At 29.1% G+C, this 23,252-nt stretch overlaps 7 protein-coding genes across 12 annotated transcripts; 4 read left to right on the top strand and 3 right to left on the bottom strand.

Moving 5' to 3' along the window:
• Positions 1–1,677: 1,677 nt before the first annotated feature.
• Positions 1,678–11,523, bottom strand: LOC122537043 (protein phosphatase 1F). The gene is made up of 7 exons (XM_043669934.1): positions 10,659–11,523; positions 6,303–6,412; positions 6,000–6,211; positions 5,728–5,916; positions 5,493–5,636; positions 4,476–4,572; positions 1,678–1,925 (listed from the first exon to the last, which is right to left on the bottom strand). The coding sequence occupies exons 1-7, from the start codon at positions 10,835–10,837 to the stop codon at positions 1,678–1,680; spliced, it is 1,179 nt and encodes a 392-aa protein (XP_043525869.1). The 5' UTR covers positions 10,838–11,523.
• LOC122537026 (sodium/calcium exchanger regulatory protein 1-like) lies at positions 3,264–9,953 on the top strand. Of its 2 annotated transcripts, none has more exons than XM_043669904.1 (5): positions 3,264–3,418; positions 7,878–8,054; positions 8,610–8,782; positions 9,148–9,252; positions 9,581–9,953. In XM_043669904.1, exons 2-5 carry the CDS (start codon positions 7,985–7,987, stop codon positions 9,638–9,640), a joined length of 408 nt encoding a protein of 135 aa, XP_043525839.1. In that variant the 5' UTR covers positions 3,264–3,418; positions 7,878–7,984; the 3' UTR covers positions 9,641–9,953. The 2 variants fall into 2 exon arrangements, with proteins under 2 accessions (XP_043525839.1, XP_043525838.1); XM_043669903.1 differs by lacking the exon at positions 3,264–3,418 and adding an exon at positions 3,896–4,047.
• LOC122537025 (cilia- and flagella-associated protein 299-like) lies at positions 4,568–5,495 on the top strand. Its single transcript, XM_043669902.1, has one exon. The coding sequence runs from the start codon at positions 4,766–4,768 to the stop codon at positions 5,465–5,467; it is 702 nt and encodes a 233-aa protein (XP_043525837.1). The 5' UTR covers positions 4,568–4,765; the 3' UTR covers positions 5,468–5,495.
• Positions 11,524–11,984: 461 nt separating the features above from the next.
• LOC122537060 (UPF0545 protein C22orf39 homolog) lies at positions 11,985–13,740 on the bottom strand. Of its 3 annotated transcripts, XM_043669969.1 has the most exons (4): positions 13,611–13,740; positions 12,625–12,713; positions 12,357–12,521; positions 11,985–12,272 (listed from the first exon to the last, which is right to left on the bottom strand). In XM_043669969.1, the coding sequence occupies exons 2-4, from the start codon at positions 12,685–12,687 to the stop codon at positions 12,048–12,050; spliced, it is 453 nt and encodes a 150-aa protein (XP_043525904.1). In that variant the 5' UTR covers positions 12,688–12,713; positions 13,611–13,740; the 3' UTR covers positions 11,985–12,047. The 3 variants fall into 3 exon arrangements, with proteins under 3 accessions (XP_043525904.1, XP_043525903.1, XP_043525905.1); XM_043669968.1 differs by lacking the exon at positions 13,611–13,740 and having other exon boundaries at positions 12,625–12,913; XM_043669970.1 differs by lacking the exon at positions 13,611–13,740 and having other exon boundaries at positions 12,629–12,736.
• Positions 13,741–13,756: 16 nt separating this feature from the next.
• LOC122537061 (B-cell CLL/lymphoma 7 protein family member B) lies at positions 13,757–15,046 on the top strand. Its single transcript, XM_043669972.1, has 4 exons — positions 13,757–13,889; positions 14,220–14,295; positions 14,368–14,473; positions 14,556–15,046. The coding sequence occupies exons 1-4, from the start codon at positions 13,798–13,800 to the stop codon at positions 14,672–14,674; spliced, it is 393 nt and encodes a 130-aa protein (XP_043525907.1). The 5' UTR covers positions 13,757–13,797; the 3' UTR covers positions 14,675–15,046.
• A 318-nt stretch (positions 15,047–15,364) lies between these two features.
• LOC122537058 (C-factor) lies at positions 15,365–20,285 on the bottom strand. Its single transcript, XM_043669967.1, has 5 exons — positions 20,023–20,285; positions 19,307–19,358; positions 17,197–17,387; positions 16,832–16,984; positions 15,365–16,427 (listed from the first exon to the last, which is right to left on the bottom strand). Exons 1-5 carry the CDS (start codon positions 20,146–20,148, stop codon positions 16,203–16,205), a joined length of 747 nt encoding a protein of 248 aa, XP_043525902.1. The 5' UTR covers positions 20,149–20,285; the 3' UTR covers positions 15,365–16,202.
• Positions 18,344–23,238, top strand: LOC122537057 (thioredoxin reductase 1, mitochondrial-like). 3 transcript variants are annotated; one of them, XM_043669964.1, is made up of 8 exons: positions 18,344–18,497; positions 20,853–21,076; positions 21,149–21,279; positions 21,373–21,602; positions 21,697–21,911; positions 21,993–22,175; positions 22,262–22,620; positions 22,714–23,238. In XM_043669964.1, exons 1-8 carry the CDS (start codon positions 18,359–18,361, stop codon positions 22,841–22,843), a joined length of 1,611 nt encoding a protein of 536 aa, XP_043525899.1. In that variant the 5' UTR covers positions 18,344–18,358; the 3' UTR covers positions 22,844–23,238. The 3 variants fall into 3 exon arrangements, with proteins under 3 accessions (XP_043525899.1, XP_043525901.1, XP_043525900.1); XM_043669966.1 differs by lacking the exon at positions 18,344–18,497 and adding an exon at positions 19,739–19,948; XM_043669965.1 differs by lacking the exon at positions 18,344–18,497 and adding an exon at positions 20,302–20,431.
• The last annotated feature ends 14 nt before the right edge of the window (positions 23,239–23,252 follow it).

Raw genomic sequence — 23,252 nt, 5'->3', positions numbered from 1 at the left:
ATAAGAGAACGAGCAACTTTTAGTTTGTCCAGAAAGTGTCCATGAAAAATAAAAGCGGAGAAATTTTTTCCGTCTGGGCGAGGAAAGAAATGTTCGTGAAACAAGTGCCAAGCAATTTATTCCGATCTCCGTCCGTGGAGTAGATAAGAAGCAGAGCATGACAGTGCCATGAAGAAACAACGGGTACAGTTTGTTGGCAACCGCTTACAAAGAGTACCAGCCTGAGTTGCAAGATTTCGTCTTTTCCAGTACGAAATACTTTTCACGAGATGATTTTCACCTTACTTTCTCGAACGAGAATCAGATGCTAATCGTTTGCCTATTGTTCAACAAATATCGACCGACGAATCGACGAACTATCCTCGCAAACGCTATTCTATATTGACTTGCTGTCTGTTCGTACACCACAATATCATTTCAAAGGAAGATAGCAATTAAAACACAGTACAATTGATAAAATTAGCTACAATTTCTTAGAAAACTTAATTCTACGACGAAAGATCATTTGGAAATTGAAATTTTATATCCTTCGTTTAAATAATTTTATCCGACTTGGATACCTACTTGAAAACTTCAAAAAGGATTTATACTTTTTAGAATAACAAATAAGAACAAGCCTCGGCAACTACATTCCAAAATACAACTTATTATTCTATCTAACGATCTATCATCTTACATTTGAATTAGTAAGAAATATTATGTTATTGTCTAATAAATAAAGTAAATGGATAATAATTATAAAAGAAATAAAATCTACGGGCCATGATCTGCACTGCTGTCGTTTGAATCGCATTATTCTCCTTATATATATCGGTGCCTACCGATGATCACTGGTCAAATCTAATCGAATTAGCAACCCCGATTCAACGTGCCCCGATAATTTTGCATGGATCTGTTCCACGGCTCTATAATTACTCGCTTCGATTGTTTCATTCGTGATATGGAAATTTTCTCCGTGTCACGGCAACGGATCAACAAAGTTAATGGAACATAACTAAGCACGCTGTTCGAATTCAAAAATGAATAATTTTCTCCAAAGAGAGCTAACGAATCGAACGCGCGAGGAAAGAATAAAACGTTTCGAAAATTTTTGAATAATTTACAATGTCTCGCTTGTTGGATTAACGTTCATAAGCCGCTACGATATTAATTTAGAAATGGAGAAATGCACACTAGTAACTGACAGTTCTGTCTAGTAATAGACACTAAAATGTATAAAAGATAATAAAACCTACTGTTCTATTTTTCTTACTAAATCTGGCAGAGTATGCTGGAAACTGTTCTGATAAATACTGTGCTGTATAGATTAATTATAAAGAACCAAGAAAACACTTGTAACTGTGTTGCAAACATTAAATGAGTTATATGATATACTTAAAAAATCAAGAGAATGAAGGTCACCGTTTTGTCACTCCCAGAAATAAATGGAATTAATTCTTCGCAATATAATAGTCATTCACGATAAATACGCTATAAATTAATGTCCTGACTCTAATTAATTAACTTTCCAACAGTAAATAATTTTACAGACGCGATTATTTATCTGTGGCTAAAAGGATTATATACCTTTTTATTATTCATTTCATTAGTGGTTCCTTTTTAGTGCGAATTTTAATTCACATTTTTATACTTGTTATATGTATATTATAAAAATTTATAAAATAGAATACTGATTATTCAAGTGTCTTCGTAAGTTATTATCGTTAATAATACGTATATATATCTACTATCGAATCGAATGCAAAGTACTGTGTACTTACTCGGATTTCGTTGTATTTCATGGTAGAGAACGGTCAATATCTCAGCCGGTTCCAAATAATCAGTTAATCCATCGGTGGCAAGAATCAGGAAGTCCTCCGTTCCGTCCAAAGGTACAGATTTAATTTCAGGTTCACCTGTTACGCATGGTTTGTATCGGACATCACCTGAAATCACGCGAAGACAATTATTGAATTATTATATAAAACTCGTAAAAAATTAATTATCGATTTTTAAATAAATCCTTATAAATTTTCTCAATTTCACGATGTGTATTAAGAATGGCAATAAAACATCGATTAATAACTTATCAAAGATACATATTTATGTATGTGTCTATTTAAAATAAATTCTAAAATATCTATGGTCGTTTAATCGTTGAACGTAAAGAGTTTCATTCATAGATGTGAACAAACCGCTGGAAAAGCCTTGTTTAGGTAAATATTACAATACCTAATAACCGGAAGTGACTGTACTATGATGGTACCATTATTTAAAGTTTAGCCACGTCATTCATTACAATAGATAATTAAAGTAAATAAAGTAAAGTAGTGTATACGTATATGTACATATTAATGATTATTTTTGATGTAAAAAGCATTGCTCATATGTAACGAATAATAGATACATTGAATTTCATAAAACTGCTGGTTACGAGGCATGAAAGTCTCTCTCTTCTTACCACTTTATCCTTTCACGCGCTTTGTTCGACCATAATTGAAAAATTTCTTTAAAAAAATCGGATCTGGACGTCACGTTTCATTAATAATCGCTGATTAAGCTTGATTAGACTTCTCGTACCATTGTACTTCAACTAAGTATATACATATCTAATTGCAATTTGAAAGTTCTTAGAACGATATATCACTTGAGAAATAGATTATGTTTGATGATAATTAGCGAACGCGTAATTTCTCATTTGCGAATATTCTATTAATATAATAATAGTCTATTCAAAGAAAGATTCAACATTTTCGGTATACCACGTAAAAAAATATTCTTGTGTCTATTGAAATATTAGATTTTCTCTGATAATTCTAATTGATAGATTTTCTCCAAACGCATTTCTATAATCTTTTCTAATCGCATAACAAATTTTTATCTACGTTTCACGTTTTCATTGTAGTTACATTGTATTCTTTTCACCTAATAAGATAACTAATGACTGGAAGTTTTATTAAATATTTCAAAGAAACTCTAACAATCTCTACTTGCAATCAATAAAAAGCATCGTGACAGTTACAAAATACAATACTTTGGCAAGTATCAGCTGTTAAAATTTTACAACGTCGAACAGAAATTCTTGCAAACGACGAACGTTCGAGGCACGCGTCTCTTCGCGAAGCATAAACAGTTTAATGAGCTTTTAATTATTCCGGGCAGGCGATTGTAGAAGCCACCCAGTAAAGAGTCCATTGCTCGAAGCATGATTGCACGTACTATTGTGTCAGCAGTCGAACGGAACCAACAGGATACCCGACACGCGTCTAGAATTTTTTTCTCTTTTCTTCGCCATAGTTGGCCAGCTGTCAGTACACGCTGAGTCTCTCCACTTGACTTTCTCGCAAAACGGTCTTTTATCCCATCAGAAATATCATAAGAATTTTACAATGGGTCGCTGTAACAAGCGAATGCTTGCAACTAAACTACGGACATTCATGTAAGTTGATATTTTTATGATTAGTATATATACTTAAGCCGATGAACAGCAATAACTATTTACACTACTTACTATCTTTCTCCTCTTTCGTTTTTTTTTTTTTTTTTGTAATTTTCGTACCACTTATATTTGTGTTTCAATTTGCACTTATATCAATCAACAATAATTATATAAGATGTCATATACCATCGATACAAGTTATATTTTTAAAATCATTGGAAATGGAAGAAATATGAGTTAAAATAAAATGATAATAATTCTCGGTAGTCCAATTACAATAAAATACCTGATGTTTAAGTTAAATCTTCTACGAGTACAATTAACGTCGCTTTTTATTTTATATTCTATTTCAAGAAAAACAAAAAGTTATACTTATAGCGAAAAAATAAATTTCTTACCAAATTGTGTATTTTTATGCATTTTTTGAAACGCGTGCATTTCGACCAATCGATCGATTGTAAGAGAGTACTCGTATCGCCATCTAGCGACATTTATGTATATAGTTTTCATAACAACAGTGAAGCTGATTACAATGTTCGTCGAAAGAACGCAATATGTTTGAATGCAAATAAAATTTATCGTGCAGTTAGTATTAACGTGTCCTAGTTTATAAATACGTATCAACAAACGTGAGTATATTAAGAATAATATTTAATTTGAAACATAAGTGTCAGTTATAATCAACATACACCCACGCCTTATAAATGCTGCGTAATCTCTTTGTTCTGCAATTTCTGCTAAAAACTATCATATGAAATACTTATAGTATCCGAACATTATTAATAAGTAAATGCAAAAAGTTGGCCTAAGTAGAAATAATTTTTATTTCTCATTAAACGCAAAGATGCAAAATATACCTAAGTATTATTTTTTAATTTTTTTCTTAATTTGAAAAGATACGTATATTATGTTATAATGAAATTTTGCCGTGTTTTCAACTTTGTTTCATTTAATTTCTTGTTAGTAGTAAATTTTTTTTCAAACAAATTAGAAAAAAATAAATGTGTAAATTTATTAATTTATTGGAATAATATTTTCCCAAAAAAGAGTAACTTACCTATTGCTCGTGAAACGCCTAACACTCCATTAACTCTCATAGTACCCATGCTCTGCATCACTATTCCTCCCATTTTCCGTATTCTTTGCACTTCATCCTAGTAAAAAAAATCAATATTGTTTGCACGTTCAATCATAACTTTTTTTTACAAAACACATTGTACTTCTCAAACGTCAATTGTTTTTTAAACAAAGAAAATAAAACCTAACTTGAAATTTACTGTCACATCATACTAAAATATAAATGTCAATGTTTTTTATTGTTAAAATCATAGATTGAATAAATTAAATATGACAGAAGTAGGAACACAAATAGACAGTGATAAAAGATTATTACAATTTGAAACTTATGAAGACTATTTGGATTCTTTAATAACATTTGTTGATCTTGGATATTTAGGAAATCTTAATATTGCACACAGATTAGCTGAACTTGGTTATCGTTGTACGGGTGAAACACTAGATGAAGATACATTTTATTGTCGTTTGAAAGCTGTAAAAAATTTATTCTTTCCAATTTATAGACCATATGAATTAACGTCAGAACATGTGACACCAAGTGATAATTTAATGCAAGAATTAGCACTCAGAGAACGTCTAAATAGATTGAAAATCATATCCACTATTATCTTCATAAGAAATTTAACTAAACTGCAGTTTGAAATTTCTGGTTACATAGATTTTAATGAAAGACTTGAAAAAGAAAATTGGCTTCCCTATTTCCAAGGAAGAAAAAAAGTATGGCCTTGTGTATCTGACCTCGCATATTATCACTGGAGAACAGGAAAGACACGTTTAAATGAAACATCAAATTTTCAACCAGTTATAGACCCAATACTGGGTCTTCGATTCAAACACTGTCACGATCGGCATTTCATTAATGTTGATCCTGGATTACCCTCTCCAGGCATATATACAACACGAGTAAGAATACGCAGTGAAGAATATGAACATGTAATATTATATGATCATGTCCTTCGAAGCAGATGTTAAACATAATGAAAATATTTAGACTTACTTCACGATGAAGCCGATGAGGATTCACTAACTGAACAACATTGTCGCGTTTTACTAGCATTGCTGTTGAATCTCCTACCCAAGCAACATATAATCTCTTATTTAATATTAAAGTGCAAACTGCAGTAGTTCCACCGCATAGTTTCTGAAACAGTAAAAATAATAAAAATAAAATTAATAGATTGTATATTTGTTTGAATAATACATTATTACATATAAAAATTTCTATTTCTTACCTGTGTTTGTGATTTCTCTATAAACTGTCTGTCAGTAGTAAGAAAAGCATCGCGTAAGGCACGCTCTGGATCTGTAGGATAATATATGCTTTCTGCTAAATATTGATGCAGATGAGAAGCACAATATACAGCTGCATCTTGTCCTGCATGTCCATCAAATACTGCATAATAATTTGCTACAGAATCATCCTAAAATTTGAAATGTTTCTCTGATAAAAGAATTACCATTTATATATCTAGTAGGAAAAGTTCAATCTTTATATAATATATACCTCAATACCAAATATACTATGTAAATCATGTAAAACCACATAGCGGTCTTCCATTTTTCTTCTGCAATTTTTACTTCCTCCTGCTGCTATTTGTGGTAATGGTATAGAAGGAGGAGGTGGCAATAACGCTAATCTACTATTGTCCAGGTAGCGAGTACATATTTCATTGACTTTACCAGTAATAGCTTGCATCAATTTTAATGAAGTATATGCTACAATGTAATAAAGACTTATTGAAAGCTATTCCTATTATGAAGAATAAAAATGTGTACGTTAATTGTTATAAGAAATAAAAAGATATACTTTTTTCTTGTGATTTAAATCCACAATCTTCTGGTTGTTTTTTGCACATGGATTTGATCTCTTGTATTACTTGATGAACCAAGTGTGCTTGTAAACTTGCCGGACATTGTCTAGAATGTTATAAAATTCTCTCTTTAGATATATAATTAGTTTTTAAGCACTTATAACAAAATTAATTATTTTATACTTGAAAAAAATTATCTACTTAAAGAATAAATATCCCTGAACATAGAAAGCATAAAAAATAATTGAAGCAGCAAATAATTAGTAAACTGACGATACTAAATATACGAAATTTTCGATTAATAAAACTTAAAAAAATTACTTTTTGTAGTGAAAATATACCATATGGTAACCATGGATTTTTCGTTCCGAAATTCTTTAAATCGTAAGAATAACAATTATTATATAATTTATTCTAAAAATAATTTTATATTAATCGTTTACAACCTCTTATTTGTTAACATGTTTTAACTTTTTCTATATTTTAATGATCTTAATTACTAATTATTTGATTTAATTACAGAAATTTTCAGTATGTTTAACTGTGTAATTTAAAATATCATGTATACAAAATGTGCATTTAATAACAATTTTTATCTAATTGGAGGTTATATATTTACATGTGTATGTAAAATCATAGAGTAATGTATTAATTTTTATCCAACTAGTTATATTTAAATAAAGAAACAAGAATGTTGAAATATTGTTATAGTTTAACATATTGCAATGATTTCAGATTTTATTATTGTTTCACAATATATTTGATTTAATTGATATTTCTTTACAGTAGTTGTTTCATGTCATTGAAAGTTGTTTTATCATTCATTTAACATTAACAATACTTGTAACTAATTTCTATGACCTTTACATTTCCATTCTAAATCTAAAGAAGAAAAAGAAATTATAACTGAATAGCTCAATTCCATCAAAAAGTAGTAAGACTGTATCGAATAACTTGGCTAACATTCCAAGTTTCCTAAATAATATATAATCGTCCTCTCTACTTTTCGTACTTTTTGTCCTTCCCACTTTTAATCGTCTTAAAAATGAAATATCAAGACCATTGCGCTTTTAAGAGATAACATATCTGTTATTTTTATAATTATCATTACTGTTCTTATTACTCTTATTAAAATATAAGTTTGTAAAACGATGTTAGGTAGACGTATAGTATATAGACGTATAGTATAAACATATTATAACGTATAGTATAAACGTATAGTATAAACGTATTATGTAATACACCATTTTATTTCATCCAAAGATGATAGCAATTTATTGTATTAAAAGAAATAATAATAAATTGACCTTGAATAGGTTACTTGTTTAGAGTTTAGATATATAGATAGATAACTAGAGCTTGAAAAACTGATTATTCATATCTGCCACATCATGTAGCGTATCGTTTAGATATGAGAAATCTGTGGAGAGGAGAAGTAACTATTAAGCGGCATTTGCCTCAAGAACAAGGGACTTACGCTTTACACGAGCATATTGTCAAAATCATAGAAAACAGTGAGGGTGAGGAGACAGCTGTCTCGAACGTATTAAAATCAAAATCTTTTCAACTAGTCCATAGCGACACGTTTCAAGACGAAAGCTCGCTACAGCCTGTGAGAAAGCACCCCCGACCACTAACAAATCCATCGTCTCCGGAGCATTACCGACAGGGGAGAGAAATGACATCGCTCGTCGGCACTTATCAACATGAAAGCAATGAAAATCTCGACGAGTATTTCAAAGCTGTGGGTATGTTAAAAGCGACTAAAAATGAATGTCATCTACCTTACGATGGAAGTAAAAGCAAATACGACATATAAAACAAATTCTCCAATCTTGTTCTCGAGAAGTTTGGAAACGTAAACGTAAACGTAAACGAAACATTGAATCAATTCATTTGTTGTACACTCGTGATATACCAATTTGCCAATGTGCTATCAATTAAAGGATTAAAATTTTTATTTTGATTAATATTGTATGGTCGCATGCGCGGGCGCATTCTTTTACATAAACACAAGTATGTGTATATGTATTCCTATAATTACTTATATGAATAATGCATGTTGTATTATATGTTTCTCCTATATGTTTACTGAATGCTTCGTTTGTCGAATAAAGGATTAAAGCAATTAATCTCAGTCGATTATTTATTGAAAAATAAACACACTATCGAGTCGCGTATCGAATAATATTACTTCTTAATAAAAGTACGTGATTAGTGCTTGCGTCAAGCATAATGCATAATACACGTAAATAATCGGAGTTAAATCGATTTTGTTTTCAATTGTATGCATACATATATAGGTGTACCATATATTCCACGGAAAATGATGTGCATGTCCAATCCGCGACTAGAAATATCAAACGACGGCGATAAATGGACCATTCGTACCATTACGATGATTCGTACGACAGAAGTGACGTTTACTCTCGGCGAAGAATATGAAGAACATATGCCCGCCGGAGTTGTACTGAAAGTATAATTGCTCTTTTCATAATATATCTTTCATAATGTAATCGATGTGTAGCATGTACGCGTATCGATCGATCTTCGTTTTCATTAAATCAAAATAACAACTACTATTATTTACATGTTACAAATCAGTCGCATACATATATTTTTTTTAAATAAATATGGTATTTAAATGGATTAAAAAGTTATTTGAAATTCGTTATCATCTATATTTCTAATGCTGTATTCTCAACTTGTGCGAATAACATAAAAAATGCAGTACTGTCGACATAAATTTGTGAAGGATTAGTGATTTGTTTTGTATAGATGTAACTTTTAAAAAAGGTATAAATTTTTCACTTTTTATCGTTTGTATTTCTGTCTGTTTAGAATCTAACTACAATGGAAGGAGATAATCTAGTGACAGTTTCAGTCGGTCCAGATAACAACAAAGTAGTGCGGAAGTACGAAATTACAGAGGATGGTGTAGTCTTGGTACGTTTCATCTATGCACTTAAATACATACGTAAATATATTTCTATGCAAGCTTTTACCGATCCTACCGAGCGTACTCAAAACCTAAAGTTTTTTTTAACACGAAACAGTTAAAAGAAATAGAAATTTTGTACAACTGATTTTCATTATAATTCACATTAAATTAAATGTTATTTCATATCATGCAATATAACGTTTTAATATTTAATCTCCAAATGTATTCAACTATAAAACATGATTAAATAAATCGTGAAAAATCTTAGTTTTTATGCATATGCATATAGATATAAATGAGAGCAGATTTTAAAATTGTATTCTTTATTTTCAGGTAATGACTCACGAAACGAGTGGCCAAGTAGGAAAGCGTTATTTTAAGCGTCTTTCGTAAATCTTAATTACAATTTAAACTATAAAATGCTTTTACATTTCCATTACGTACGATTAAATTTTAAATTATCTCATACATGTTTGTTGTAACAGTAAAAGACTAGTATAAAAAAAGCGAGTTTTCGCATGGAAAATGCGTACAGTTAGAGATGCGAAAAATTTGCCGGATCAATCGTAAACCTTCCTATCGTCGTTCCAGCATGCGCCCTGCCTATCTTTGTTGTATGTCACGTATTGCACAATGTATTGTACAAAAACTGGACTGGATAAACGAAACTCATATTACCAATTACAAATAAACAATTAAAATCTTATATGTAAAAGACTTTCAGTTGTACTTTATATATACAGATTCACGTATTTATGTATTATATATTTTATATATGTATGCATTTAAAGCTATTAAAATATATTGTTCGCGCATGAAAATATAATACGTAAGTTTTCTAAAAACATCATTTGGAAACGATGAGTCGCGAAAATATTTCGATACTTAATATTAAAATTTTTCATGAATATATCATGTACATTATGCATGACATTGGTAAATTATAAATGTATATTTGTAATTTTTACGTATATTCTCCGTTTCGTTTTAAACTTTAGTAACGTAATGAAATTTCAGAAAGTTTGACGAGCGAGTGCACAGGATGTTCCCAATCATTATGATATAACTGAAAAGGGGGCGTGAAGGAATATAAGTTAAAAATATTCGTACGGAAATATTTCATCTTCGTCTTTGGGAAAATAGAGCTTAAACTCTCGACAAATTTTCAAATTCAATGTCTCTTAGAAACGAACTTTTAAATAAAAAAATTTTCTTTTTTCAAGGATGTAGAATCAGCCCTTTTCTAGTTATAATAAATGATGGATGATACTGGAGTACCCTGCACGTATATAGTTTATGTTTACACTCGACGCCGGCCGCCATGGAAGCTATCAACGAATAAACACGTCTTATGTCTGTTCACGCAACGGCATGCTGTAATATCATTCATTTAAAAAATACATTCACTTACGTTTGGTTGAGATACTGTAGAGTCACGTTGATGATTTCACCGACAATCTCAGCTTCGGTCACGTTGTACGAGCTTACCGAAACAGGCAGCTGATCGTATGGGTTTACTTTAGCGACGAATTCGGAGAAAAAACGGCTATACGCGCCGAGATAATCACCATCGGGGCAATCCTCCGCCATTCTTTTTCCTCTTGGTTAAAAATTATTTGGTTCAAATTACCGACTCGCACTTTCGTCAGGGCACGAAGACCACAATACGTACTACGTTGATTACGTTCACCGAAACGTTAACACGATACCTAGATAGCTATTTCTTACCAGGTGAAGTCGAGTTAATCCATATGAAGATACAAATACGAAAGGAAGAACAGTAAAAAGATAGCAAAAATATGTGCGTATATTTGGACGTTTCTGTCCTCTGCTCCAAAACTAGGCGATATTTGTTGATAGGCGATATTTGTATTTAGGTTACGTCTCTCATTCAACATCGCGTACGCACATAACACTACGAGCCCGATCGAACAACGCGTTTCTCTATTGTGCGTTCATTGAAGAAGTGGGGAGGATTTGCCGCGACGTTCAAACACTATCTCTCCCGCTTCTTTCACAATCAGTCCAGCGTTGCTTTTTTGCCTTTCCTCTTTTGCCACTGGCCACTTGCGGATTGACTCTCATAACGGAAGAAAAAGTTCGTAACGGAATTCACCGAGTCACCTACTGCGCATGCCCGACACGGATCTCTGCATTTGCCGTTTCGCCCGCGTATACTAGTGCAACATGTATCTCTTTATTCTATGTAATTATTGTCTTACTCTGTCTTGTCTAATTACTATCTTCCTTCCGATTTGTAATTTCAATATCATTCCGACCATTTCTTTTTATTTCGTATGAATTCTTTTTTTCTATAATTTTTATTGCAATGTAATTTATATGAAAAGTATTACAGTATTTGTATGAAAAACAATACGCATCATTAACATTAGGAAAATATATATGAAATAATATTATGAAATACAATAATGTTAATATAATATATAAAATAATATAATGTTAATATAATGTTAATATAATATATAAAATAATGTATGATAACGTATTCAAAAATTATATTAAAAATAAAATGTTTTATCAATCTCTTTTTTTCTTCCTTCAGGAAATTAATTTTATTCTGTTAACTTTTTAATAAAATCTCTTTATCATACATGTGGCTACATTTGTAACAAATTTATAATAATAAAAAATCTATCAGTGTTTTGACAGATATAAAAAATACGATCAAATAAATTTTTTATTGCAAAAATATTCAAACTTTCAAACAAAATTGAAATTTAATTTCAAAATCTTTATTTCTTGGTCAAATATCTACAATGTTAAATAAATTAAATTGTTCTTACATTATGGTACAAAAATTCCTATTTGCTATTTCATTTTTTGTTTCCTTTAATTTCTCATTTACAATTTTTAAATATGAGTTACTATTTCTTTCTTCTAACCATTTAGGTAATGGTGCATTCCAATTTTCTGGAGGTTTATCTCTCCTTTCCCAAATATCGTTTTTATAATGATCTTTTAATCTGTTCACTCTGCGTGTTTTTTCACTATTTATTAATTCATACTGAAAATAATATGGTATTTCTTAAAAGATCAAGATTTTCATTATAAATCAACTTTTATAAAATATTTTTCAATTAATTCTTACGCAGGCTTTTTTATTTTTATGTTCAGTCCATAAATTGCAGTTTTCATAATCAATTTTCCATTGTTTACAATCTAGTATTTCTCCATGTATAAAATACTGATGGAACCGTGCTTTTATACTTGTACAATCAGCATATTCCTCTTTATATACTACACATGGTCTGATCTAAAATATTGAATCATTGAATACAAAGAAATTGTATCTATGTTTACTAATTCTCCAATGTAATTATAATATAAGTAGATAAAAGAGAAACATATAATTATACCAGCCATTCGTCTTTAATCTCTTCTTCAGGTACATTTTCAACTGCACTGTTAGGTTCGGGCATCTTTTTGGTTATGTAACTTCTTCCTTCTTCAATATAGCAAATAATTACAAATTATAATATACTAAATAACAGAGCGAATTTTACACAATTGCAACTTATTGATATTTTTTTTGCTTATTAAAACTAATTTTATCTTAGATTTTAGACATCTTATTCATTTAACGATATAAGATATTTTATAACTGATATTAACATCTTGAATGGTATGAGATATTGCACAACGTACATGACATATGTAATTATTAATATTTCAATATTACATATAAAATAATTACGATACGAAAAATATTACTGTAATTTGTATACTTCTAAGAATTTATAATTTACCATTTTCCAAATTTATTAATTAAAAACAACTTCGTTGTGTGAATTAAAGAAAATTGCATCTAGCAGACAATAGCAAAGTTTCTTTTTCTTAATTAATAAAATTTCGTTTAAAAAAATCTATTATTTGCATAAAATTAAAATTTTGTCGATAAAAAAATAATGAACATCTTGAAATAGAATATTGACGCGTAGGAACATCTTGGGACACTCTAGATATGTACATAATCAAAGCTGTAATATTTCTCTTATATTAATTTTTATACGTATATTTTCTAACATCAATATTTTACTGCTAAATGTGTAATTTATAATTTAAATTGTTTTTATTTTTTACAACGCCGTAGAATAAAAAATATGCTACATTTGCATTTATTTATCTACTTGCGTCAGTGATGCTCATGTTAAATAAACTTGCTAGATTATATCTTAACTTCTAGCAATTTTTTGATACTATCGACATTAAAAGATTTATTGTAAAATGTTATATACAAATGTAATTAAACGAATGAGATACTAGTTTCAGTTTTTTAAACGTATACAAAAACTGCAGTTTGCCGATGAGTATCACTGGCTTCCGCCATCCCTCTCAAGTCTACCTATTGTCGCCGACGTATCGTCTTGTTATTATCGTATTTCACGTTCTTAGCACAACTGAAGCGTTTACTATCTCGCTGCAGAAATTCTGTAACCGCCTGTCAGTTTTCTAACCTCTTTACCGACGAATGTTCTGGTGCTTTGTGTCTTGTTCAGTTAATAGTGACATATAATCGCGTAACTCGTAACATGATGTCGCGGTCTGTACGTGCAGAGACTCGTAGTCGTGCCAAGGATGATATTAAGCGTGTAATGCAAGTTGTTGACAAAGTTCGCCATTGGTAAATCTCTTAACATTTTATAGATGCACGAGGAAATATTGAAAGGTTTTACAAAAAAAAAAAATGTAAAAAAAAATGTAGTAAAAGTTTATGGATCTCACAAAAATGGATAAAAATTTTTCTTCCTTGCGAGATTTAATAGAGATTTTGCATTACACATGTCAGCTGTAAACAGACTTTTGTAGTTCTGAAATGTTTCATGCGTGTTGATTGAGTAATAGTGTTGTATGTCTGCTTTTTTAATAACAGTAAAGAAGGTAGCTTCTCTGTCTGTTATTTGAATATTGATTTAAGGAACCATCAGTGCTTTTCATGCTGACACTTTTATAGGGAAAAAAAATGGGTTACAATAGGAGAAACTACTATGAAGATTTATAAATGGGTACCTATATCGACACTTGATCAGGTAAATAGGACATCTATATAAGAAACTACTAACATCTAAATAAGAAATAAGAATTTATATTTTATTGCATAGAAAAAGAAAGGAAAGACAGTTGCAGACAAGGAAAATGGTTTGCCAAGAAAAAGTGGGTTAGATTCGTCAAATTCTAATTTTGGTCTTACAGAGGACTCAAACACATGTGAGTTAAATTTCAATAATTCACACAATATTTATTATTTTTTAAATGGTGAAATTTATAAAAGTTCTACGATATGTATCAGGTTTTTCAACAGTTAGTGATTCTCAAGGATTAACTGACTTTTCTGCACATCTGGGATTTTCAGAAGATTCTAATTCACAAAATAGCGAACCAACACCTAAAAGGTTAAAGACTGATTAAAATTAGATTAAAGTATTTTGTGACTGTTACTTGGGATATAAGACATTTAGGAAATCATTTCTTATACAAATCTACACATTATAAAATTATCTCAAATTATGACTGTAAGTTTACAAATTGAATGAAGTTTCATTTTTTATTTTACTCTATATTTAGTGAAAATTTGTATGCATCAAAAAAAAAAAAGGATTGTCATATCAATTAATCTAAGTTAAATGTAATTCATTTTTTTATAATGTGAATTTTTTACAAAATATACAGTAAATTTAAACACTAATATTAATGATGTTTCATTCAAACATTTGCATTACATGTTCAATTGTCTTAAGGTATGAATTAAAGAAAACTTAAGAAATTATAAAATTATTTGTATTGAAAAATATTTGTATTTTAGATGATTTTTGTATCATCACAGTATTATTTAATTCATAAGATGCATAGCAGGTTTTCATTTATTTTCATGTAACATTTTAAATAATTAATTAACAAAAATTGACATAGCCTTGTTAATGTAAAATAGATAATAGAACATTTGTTTTTGCTGTAAAATAATATCTTCAAAATACATGTATAATACTACATGTATAATACTACATTTATGTTCAAGGTATTTATGTGTCTAAGCATAATCATATATTCAATAGTTGCTCGATAATTAATTATTGTACATATTTCAAATACTTCTTTTCTTGCAATTTTATATTTTAGAAAACTTGCATTCCCTGAAGTTATGTTATAGCACCATGAAATGTACAAAATATGCTTTGACACTTACAAATAAAACAATACAACTCTGAATGTTTGATTTTACATTTACATAAGTTTTTAAGAAAGTATAAAAATATTTTAATGGAATTATCACTTAATCATTTTCATTTGTTCAGGAATAATTGTACTTAAAATATATAATGTTTAAATGACCTACATTCATTAAAAAAAGGAATCAAAAAAGAAAAAAATGTTTCATTATATAGCCAATTATTATCGTTTTTGTATGATAACTGTATATATGAATTCTTGTTTATTATTTTAATATCTGTATGTTATGGATTATGTACAGAAAAATATCTGAATATGAAACAAAATTCAATGTCTTTTTTAATACCTTTGATCTACATCATAACAAATATCTCATAACAAATGAAACCAAACCGGCTTTTTATATTTACGAATCTTAAAATCTTTATATTAAATTAAATTATAAATTGAATATACTTTCAATTAACATTATATGTTAAATATAATATTTGAGATTTTGTTATGTAATGTAAGTTGTTTATAAATTGTTCTATTCAGTTGTTTTAAAGTTTTAAATTTATGATATTTTGTAAACATATTATATAATAAATTATGTTTGTATTATGCATAATCTTAAAAAAAGGAGAATAATATTTATATGATTACTTTTTATCTCTGATATAAAAACTGAACAACTAAATTAATAAAAAACCATCAAAAATATATTTTTTAAATTGTATCAAATGTAAATGATTAAGGATTAACTGTAAAATCTGTATAAAATTTTTATTTACCAAGGTAAAATTTTCCCATCATATTGAATAAAACAACCTGTATGTTCTTGAGTTAATAAATTTAATGTAGTCAAGATATTAGTAACACTAGTATCAATATCCATGGGTGCATTGTTCCCTCCCATATCAGTACGAACCCAACCAGGATGTAAACAAGTGACAAGAATTCCATTCTCCTTTAAATCAATACTCATTGACTTTGTAGCCGCATTAAGTGCTGCCTAAAAATAAAATATTAATAAAAAGTATACCTATTATAGGATAAGTATTGCATTATTCAATATAATATAAAATTGGCGTTTACGATAGAATATTTAGATGGAATGAAATAATTTTGTTGCAATATTTAGCTATGTATATGAAGCTATAAATGAGAAATAAAAGAATAGACGGCCGCTAACATAAACAATATTATAAAAACTTCGATGATTTTTCTAAACATAATTATTCTCATATTTTTATTATTTATATAGTAAAAAAATACAATATTCTTGTAAATGAATAGAAAAAAATAATTTTTAATTTTCCATTACTTATTTTTACTTTATTCAAATTTAATATTTTTTAACGTAATTAATTATTTGCATAACACACTATTTATTGATCCAAGTGAAAAAAATATTACCTTGCTACATCTATAAGGATAATATCCACCTTGATTATTGTCAGTAATACTCCCAAGAACTGAGGACATGTTAATAACTGCAGATCTATTAACACTCATTTCTGATTTGTTTGCAAAATTATCAGATGCTATTCTTAATAATGGTAAAACTGTCTAGAAATGTATAATTACTTATCAGTTACAACTCATAATAACAACATGCATTCAATATATGTATATTATTATATTTTTATTTTGTTTTTATTTATTTATATTTTTATATGTATATTTTATATTTTTATGTATACATGAAAAATAATTAAGAATTAGATTTTAATAATTTCAACTGCAACTTTAAAAAAATGTGTTTAAAAATTGCAATTTACCTTTGTTAACAAAATTGGTGCTACACTGTTTACAAAAAATGTTTCTGTAAGCTGTTCCTTTTTTACAAAATTAAGTCTTGTAAATTTTGGACTAACTCCGGCATTATTGAACAAAACATTTAATCCTGCATTGCCCACTTTTTCACCCACAATTTTTACTATTTTATTATAGTCTTTTGTATTGACTAAATCTTAAATTAAAAGGAGCAAAATGAGGATCCATATTAAAAATTCCAGAAGTCAAAATGCTGTATATCAAATCTTATCATATAACTTTACACATATGAACTCTATAAATGACTATTGATATATGCTAGTGCTTATATGCTATTCAGTTTTTATACTATAGCAACTATAGTCAATAGTTTACTAGTCTATAGGTATTCTACTCTTATGTTATTCATGTTAATTGTGTAAGATCTGCAATTTTGTTTAATTTTACTAGTATTAAGTAAATATAATAGGGACACTGGTAAGTCATATTCTGTCATATTTTTGTCATCTCTTCATCATTCATCTTATCATTTTCTTATCATGAAATTTTTCAATTTGTAATATCATTAACATCATTTCTCATATTTATTACATAATTTCTGATATTTATAATTAAAATATAAAATTATATTTTAATTATAGAAAATAAACATAATTTTATAAAATGGGATACTTTATTTAATAAAAAATTTCATGTTAGTGTGTTATTTAAAATATTAGTATTTCTTTGTTCATGATTTTTATTTCTTTACCTAAAGAAACATGGATTTTCTAGTTTTATTTAATTTCAACTTTGCTATATAAATTAATTTTATATTTTTTATGTAAGGAAGTCAGTAAACTTTTCTATTGTTTTAATAGTGTAAAATGTTATTTCTTTTTATCTTGTATATGATACTTTTCATAAAGATTTTTTACAAATTGATATTTTTTATTCATAAAATTTATTTATTAAATAAATTAAGAAAATATTTTGTATTTTGGCTACAAATAAAATTGTATAATTCTTATTATCAGATATCGCATGTATGTACGTATAAATATCGACCGGTACTTTCATGGAATTCATATTTCGTTAGAAACGATAGGAAACACAAGCTACCAAACATTATATCTAGATTTTCATTTTTGAAAATTTTTTGAAATTTTTTATTTTAAACATTGTGATATGAAGTCTCGTGAGTCGAAAGAAAAAAAATTGTGGTATCTTAATTGTTGTAAGAAACCGCAAACCATGGACTCAGATTTAAGTGATCAAGAAAATTACACTTTGGAAAAGTTGGTGACAGAACAAAAGAACATCGAAGGTAAGTCCTTTTTTAATTTGTTGCAATTCATAGATAATTCCAATATTTTGTGTAAAGAATATCAATGATTTAAGATATTTGCACTTCTACACATGTAAACTTCGTTGATTATATTATCTTTTTCTACTATTTTACAATAATATCAAAAATATTATCATGAGTGATGATATACAATTGTATCTATTGAAAGATCTAAGTTAGATTACTTGCGTAAATTTATCGATAACATACATATCTTTCTAATAAAAATGATAATGCTATACATAATGTTATACATAAGTATTTACATACTTTATTTTAATTATAGCTTTTATAAAAGAAAACATTTTTAATTATTTCTTACAGTTTATTATGTTCAATATTTTATTTACATTTAAATAAAATTTTTTATTTCAATCAATTCTTAACTTAAAGTGATTTATTGTTTTTAAAATACAATAACCCTTCACATTTAATGGATTAGGTTGATAAAATCGGACAATTGACTTTTCCATTTTTAAAACATTTCTAATTTTAAATAATCATTTAATAATCAACATTTTTATATTTCAAAAGTGAAATATCGTTTTATGAAAAATAAGTGCCATTATCAAATTAGCCAATTGGATGAAATAATTTTTTTTGTTTTAATTAGCAATTGAACAACAATTAGGAAAGAAAACAATGTATAAAATATATGTATTACTACATCGTCTATCAGAAATTGCTAAAATTATCTTTCATAAATTATGAAAAAATAATGAAACACAGATTAGATTATATTTTCTGATAAAATAAAATCTATTTGAAATTGCAGAATGATTACATACCTATCTCGATGATATGAACGTTTTTCGAATTCTCAGCCAATATAGTCAATTCCTAAAAGAAAACATAACTTAAAAATATACTTAAAATAAAATTGCTACAGGGCAAAAATCTCTTAAGGTATAACAACTGTTATCTTTTTAACAAATCAACGTTCTTGAATCTTAGTAATTATTGCAGCAGGATTAATTCTTGTACGAAGGATTTACAAAAATGTCTCGCATTATGGAATTATAAAATTTCATAAAAGCTTCTGAAAATTTTCATTGACGATCGTTTGGATTTCTTGAAATTTCGAGTGAGATATCTGTTTTCGAAAAACCGGTTTCTAAGGTTCGTTTCATAACGAAACCAAGAGTGACTTGCATGTTTCATATTTTTTGCGTAATTTCTTAACGCATGAGTCACTATAAATCAGACTTAAAACTCGTGCGCCTGTAGCAACCATATAACAGATGGCGGTAAACGAACCAAATAGGCGTCAGTTCGTTCTTGTGTTTTAGACGTAAGGACGTAAGAAGTTGTTCGGCTAAACGCGATAGCTAACGGAGAACTAACGTTCTCCAAAAAGAAAAACCATTACATTTTACATTCCTCTGTAACGTGAATTTCAAACCGGTAAAGCGCGACGATGGCACCTATTGGTAAGTAGAGTTTATAGCTCAAATCGGTTATTGCATAATTTTGTATTTTTTCTTCACTTCGTGACCAATCTTACCCTTGCTTTACTCGCGTCTCGGCAAGTTGCGAAGATATTCTCCGGTGGTTTTGACGATTTTACCAGGTGTTTCACTAAACCCAGACCAAGTCCACGATTGCAACCAGTGATTAATATAGACTTCATTTCGTGTCGTGATCTCCTTTCGGGGTATTTTTTTTTTTTCTTTGTGGCCGGTTGTTCGAACACGCTCGTGTCTCGTGAAAAAAATTTTATTATATATTGTGAAACACGAGTGTCATCAGGGTGACGTCACGTGGCCGTGACCGGCTGGCGATAATCATGGCGACGTTAACGCTACTCGCGAGGATTGTTACATTCCGCTCCGCTCACGCAAAATTGCTCGAGTTCTCATGGCCTAGATGTAATACTTTCCCTTATGGAAGAACAACAATGGCTTGCATGTGCTGTGAGTGTCAGGATTCCATGATTTCTAATTGCGAACACGCCTTGATTTTGTTGACATTACGTAAAATCTATGTATTCGTATACCGTTGACAACCGGTTATCAGACTGGTTAGGTTAAAAATAGTTGGACCAATTCATATAATTCAATAATTTGTTTGTCAGTTTTATTAACGTGTATGTAATTTAATCGGTAGTTTTATTTGCGGATATTGCCTTATTAACACAAGTTAGATAGTTTCAGTTTAGTAATGATACAAGTGATGCATAACTTTATTCTTATGATCAGTTTTTATATAACTGGAAAATTTAGATATATTTAAATTCCTGAAACATGCTTAAATATATAGATATTTTGCAACAATCAATATTGGAAATTCAACAAGTTTTGTTCATTTTATTGAGAATTTATTATTGGTTTGCAGCTGATCAAAAATTCATGTACGATCTACTTGTTATTGGCGGTGGATCAGGAGGTTTAGCAGCAGCTAAAGAAGCAGTGAACTTAGGCGCAAAAGTTGCAGTTCTTGATTTTGTTACGCCATCTCCAAGAGGTACCACTTGGGGCTTAGGTGGCACTTGTGTAAATGTTGGTTGTATACCAAAGAAGTTAATGCATCAAGCTGCTTTGCTAGGAGAAGCAATCCATGTGTGTTTCTTTATTAATAGACTGTATTTATTGTTTAAAAAAACATTGAATATTAAAATTTTTTGTTTTTAGGAATCAGCAGCTTATGGTTGGCAGGTACCAGATCCGAATACTATTAAGAATGACTGGCAAGCATTAACAACAGCAGTACAAAATCATATAAAATCTGTAAATTGGGTTACTCGAGTGGAGCTTAGGACAAAGTAAACATCGATTTTTATTTCTTAGTTTATTTTTATACTTCTTAAGTATAAAATTCACTTTTACTAATTTACTTATTCTTTTTATTATTGCAGGAAAATCGAATACTTCAATGCACTTGGTTATTTTAAAGATCAACATACGATATGTGGGAAGTTGAAAAATGGAGAAGAAAAAGTATTCACAGCAAAGAATATCTTGATTGCTGTAGGTGGTAGGCCGAGATATCCTGATATTCCTGGTGCTTTAGAATATGGTATAAGCAGTGATGATATCTTTAGTCTGGAGAAAGCTCCAGGGAAAACGCTCGTTATTGGTGCAGGATGTATCCTTTTTTTAATAATTAGAAATTTTTTTCCTGTTAATCAATTTTAAAACAATTTTATTACAATGTTTAATTTTCCTTAATGAATAAACAGATATCGGTTTGGAGTGTGCCGGTTTCTTGAATAGTTTAGGTTATGATGCAACTGTAATGGTACGTTCGATTGTATTACGAGGATTTGATCAGCAAATGGCCAATACCGTTGCTCAAGAAATGGAGAGACGTGGTGTACATTTTATTTATCAAGCTAAGCCATCGAAAATTGAAAAGCAAGCCGATGGTCGACTTCTTGTACATTGGGTAGATAAAGTACGTTTCATTTTATCAAATATGATGTATAATTAATAAATTTCAAATTATATTTCCATAGCGATGAATTCTTTATTTTAGGAAAGACAAACGCATCAAGATATTTTCGATACTGTTCTCTTCGCTATTGGTCGCAAACCGCTTACAGAAGAATTAAAACCAGAAAATATTGGCCTTCAACTTGTTCCTGAAACTGCAAAAATAGATGCAATTGATGAACAAACGAATATTCCAAATGTGTATGCTGTTGGTGATGTGCTTCATGTAAGTTTTAAATTTTGGCTTTTCGAAAGATTTTTTTTCTCAGATGTGGAAGATTAAAATAAAACAATTCTTATTATGTATTATAGAAAAAACCAGAACTAACCCCTGTTGCCATACATGCGGGTCGATTATTAGCGAGAAGATTGTTCGGAAACTCGACGGAACAAATGGACTACATAAACGTTGCGACAACAGTATTTAGTCCTCTAGAATATGGTTGTGTTGGTCTCAGCGAAGAAGCTGCGATTGCTATTCATGGAGAAGACAAAATAGAAATTTATCATGCGTATTATAAACCAACGGAATTCTTCATCCCACAAAAAGATGTTTCTAATTGCTATATAAAAGTAGTTGCATTTAGAAACGGCGATCAAAGAGTGCTTGGTATGCATTTCATTGGTCCTAATGCTGGTGAAGTGATTCAAGGTTTTGCCGCTGCTATTAAGTAAGTATTTATTTAGTTATTCGTTATATCAATGATACATTATTTTATCATTGCTTTTAATTTCAAATATTCGTTATTTGATTATTTTTCCAGATGTAACTTAACATTCCCAAAACTAAAGGATACAGTTGGAATTCATCCAACAGTAGCAGAAGAGTTTACACGTATATCCGTAACTAAACGTTCTGGACTCGATCCTAAGCCACAAAGCTGCTGCAGTTAAAATATACGTAATATTAGTTTTGTTACGTTGCTAATATTTGTGGAAGTATGATTTCGAAGTATGGTAAACGATAAACGTTTTTTTATGGTTATTGCATTGATTATTGGCTCTGGAATTAATTTTCTGAGCGGAATCAGGATATATTTTTTACCAACACAAGTAGGAAAGAATTCTTAAAATATTACATTTATAACGTGAAATTATAAACCATTGTACCATATGAAAAATTTGCTTCTTTTGAAGCACTAGGAATTAATGCAACCTGTTAAATCAAGGAAATAACTTATATTGTTATACTTATAGTAATTTTTATAAATATAATATTTTCAGATATTAGTATATTCCTCTGTATACATATTCGACTTAAAGTCGATGAAATAAAAATAATGAAAATATACATATGTTGTTT

The sequence above is a fragment of the Frieseomelitta varia genome, unplaced genomic scaffold (genome assembly GCF_011392965.1).
Source record: "Frieseomelitta varia isolate USP_RPSP 00005682 unplaced genomic scaffold, Fvar_1.2 scaffold_885, whole genome shotgun sequence".
Taxonomy (NCBI): domain Eukaryota; kingdom Metazoa; phylum Arthropoda; class Insecta; order Hymenoptera; family Apidae; genus Frieseomelitta; species Frieseomelitta varia.
This window is presented reverse-complemented; position numbering and strand designations above follow the sequence as displayed.

Coding starts and splice junctions, on each gene's coding strand:
- LOC122537058 (XM_043669967.1), bottom strand. CDS start 20,148: ATGAAGTCTATATTAATCACTGGTTGCAATCGTGGACTTGGTCTGGGT. Junction 17,388..19,306: donor CGTTCATATCATCGAGATAG/GTATGTAATCAT, acceptor TTTTAATTTAAG/ATTTAGTCAATACAAAAGAC. Junction 16,985..17,196: donor CACCAATTTTGTTAACAAAG/GTAAATTGCAAT, acceptor ATACATTTCTAG/ACAGTTTTACCATTATTAAG.
- LOC122537043 (XM_043669934.1), bottom strand. CDS start 10,837: ATGGCGGAGGATTGCCCCGATGGTGATTATCTCGGCGCGTATAGCCGT. Junction 5,917..5,999: donor ATAGTATATTTGGTATTGAG/GTATATATTATA, acceptor TTCAAATTTTAG/GATGATTCTGTAGCAAATTA. Junction 5,637..5,727: donor TAGAGAAATCACAAACACAG/GTAAGAAATAGA, acceptor TTACTGTTTCAG/AAACTATGCGGTGGAACTAC.
- LOC122537025 (XM_043669902.1), top strand. CDS start 4,766: ATGACAGAAGTAGGAACACAAATAGACAGTGATAAAAGATTATTACAA.
- LOC122537057 (XM_043669964.1), top strand. CDS start 18,359: ATGAAGTCTCGTGAGTCGAAAGAAAAAAAATTGTGGTATCTTAATTGT. Junction 21,077..21,148: donor TGCTAGGAGAAGCAATCCAT/GTGTGTTTCTTT, acceptor TTTTGTTTTTAG/GAATCAGCAGCTTATGGTTG. Junction 21,280..21,372: donor CGAGTGGAGCTTAGGACAAA/GTAAACATCGAT, acceptor TTATTATTGCAG/GAAAATCGAATACTTCAATG.
- LOC122537026 (XM_043669904.1), top strand. CDS start 7,985: ATGACATCGCTCGTCGGCACTTATCAACATGAAAGCAATGAAAATCTC. Junction 8,055..8,609: donor CGAGTATTTCAAAGCTGTGG/GTATGTTAAAAG, acceptor ATACATATATAG/GTGTACCATATATTCCACGG. Junction 8,783..9,147: donor CCGCCGGAGTTGTACTGAAA/GTATAATTGCTC, acceptor CTGTCTGTTTAG/AATCTAACTACAATGGAAGG.
- LOC122537061 (XM_043669972.1), top strand. CDS start 13,798: ATGATGTCGCGGTCTGTACGTGCAGAGACTCGTAGTCGTGCCAAGGAT. Junction 13,890..14,219: donor GTTGACAAAGTTCGCCATTG/GTAAATCTCTTA, acceptor ACACTTTTATAG/GGAAAAAAAATGGGTTACAA. Junction 14,296..14,367: donor CTATATCGACACTTGATCAG/GTAAATAGGACA, acceptor TTTATTGCATAG/AAAAAGAAAGGAAAGACAGT.
- LOC122537060 (XM_043669969.1), bottom strand. CDS start 12,687: ATGCCCGAACCTAACAGTGCAGTTGAAAATGTACCTGAAGAAGAGATT. Junction 12,522..12,624: donor AGATTAAAGACGAATGGCTG/GTATAATTATAT, acceptor TCAATATTTTAG/ATCAGACCATGTGTAGTATA. Junction 12,273..12,356: donor ATAAAAATAAAAAAGCCTGC/GTAAGAATTAAT, acceptor TATTATTTTCAG/TATGAATTAATAAATAGTGA.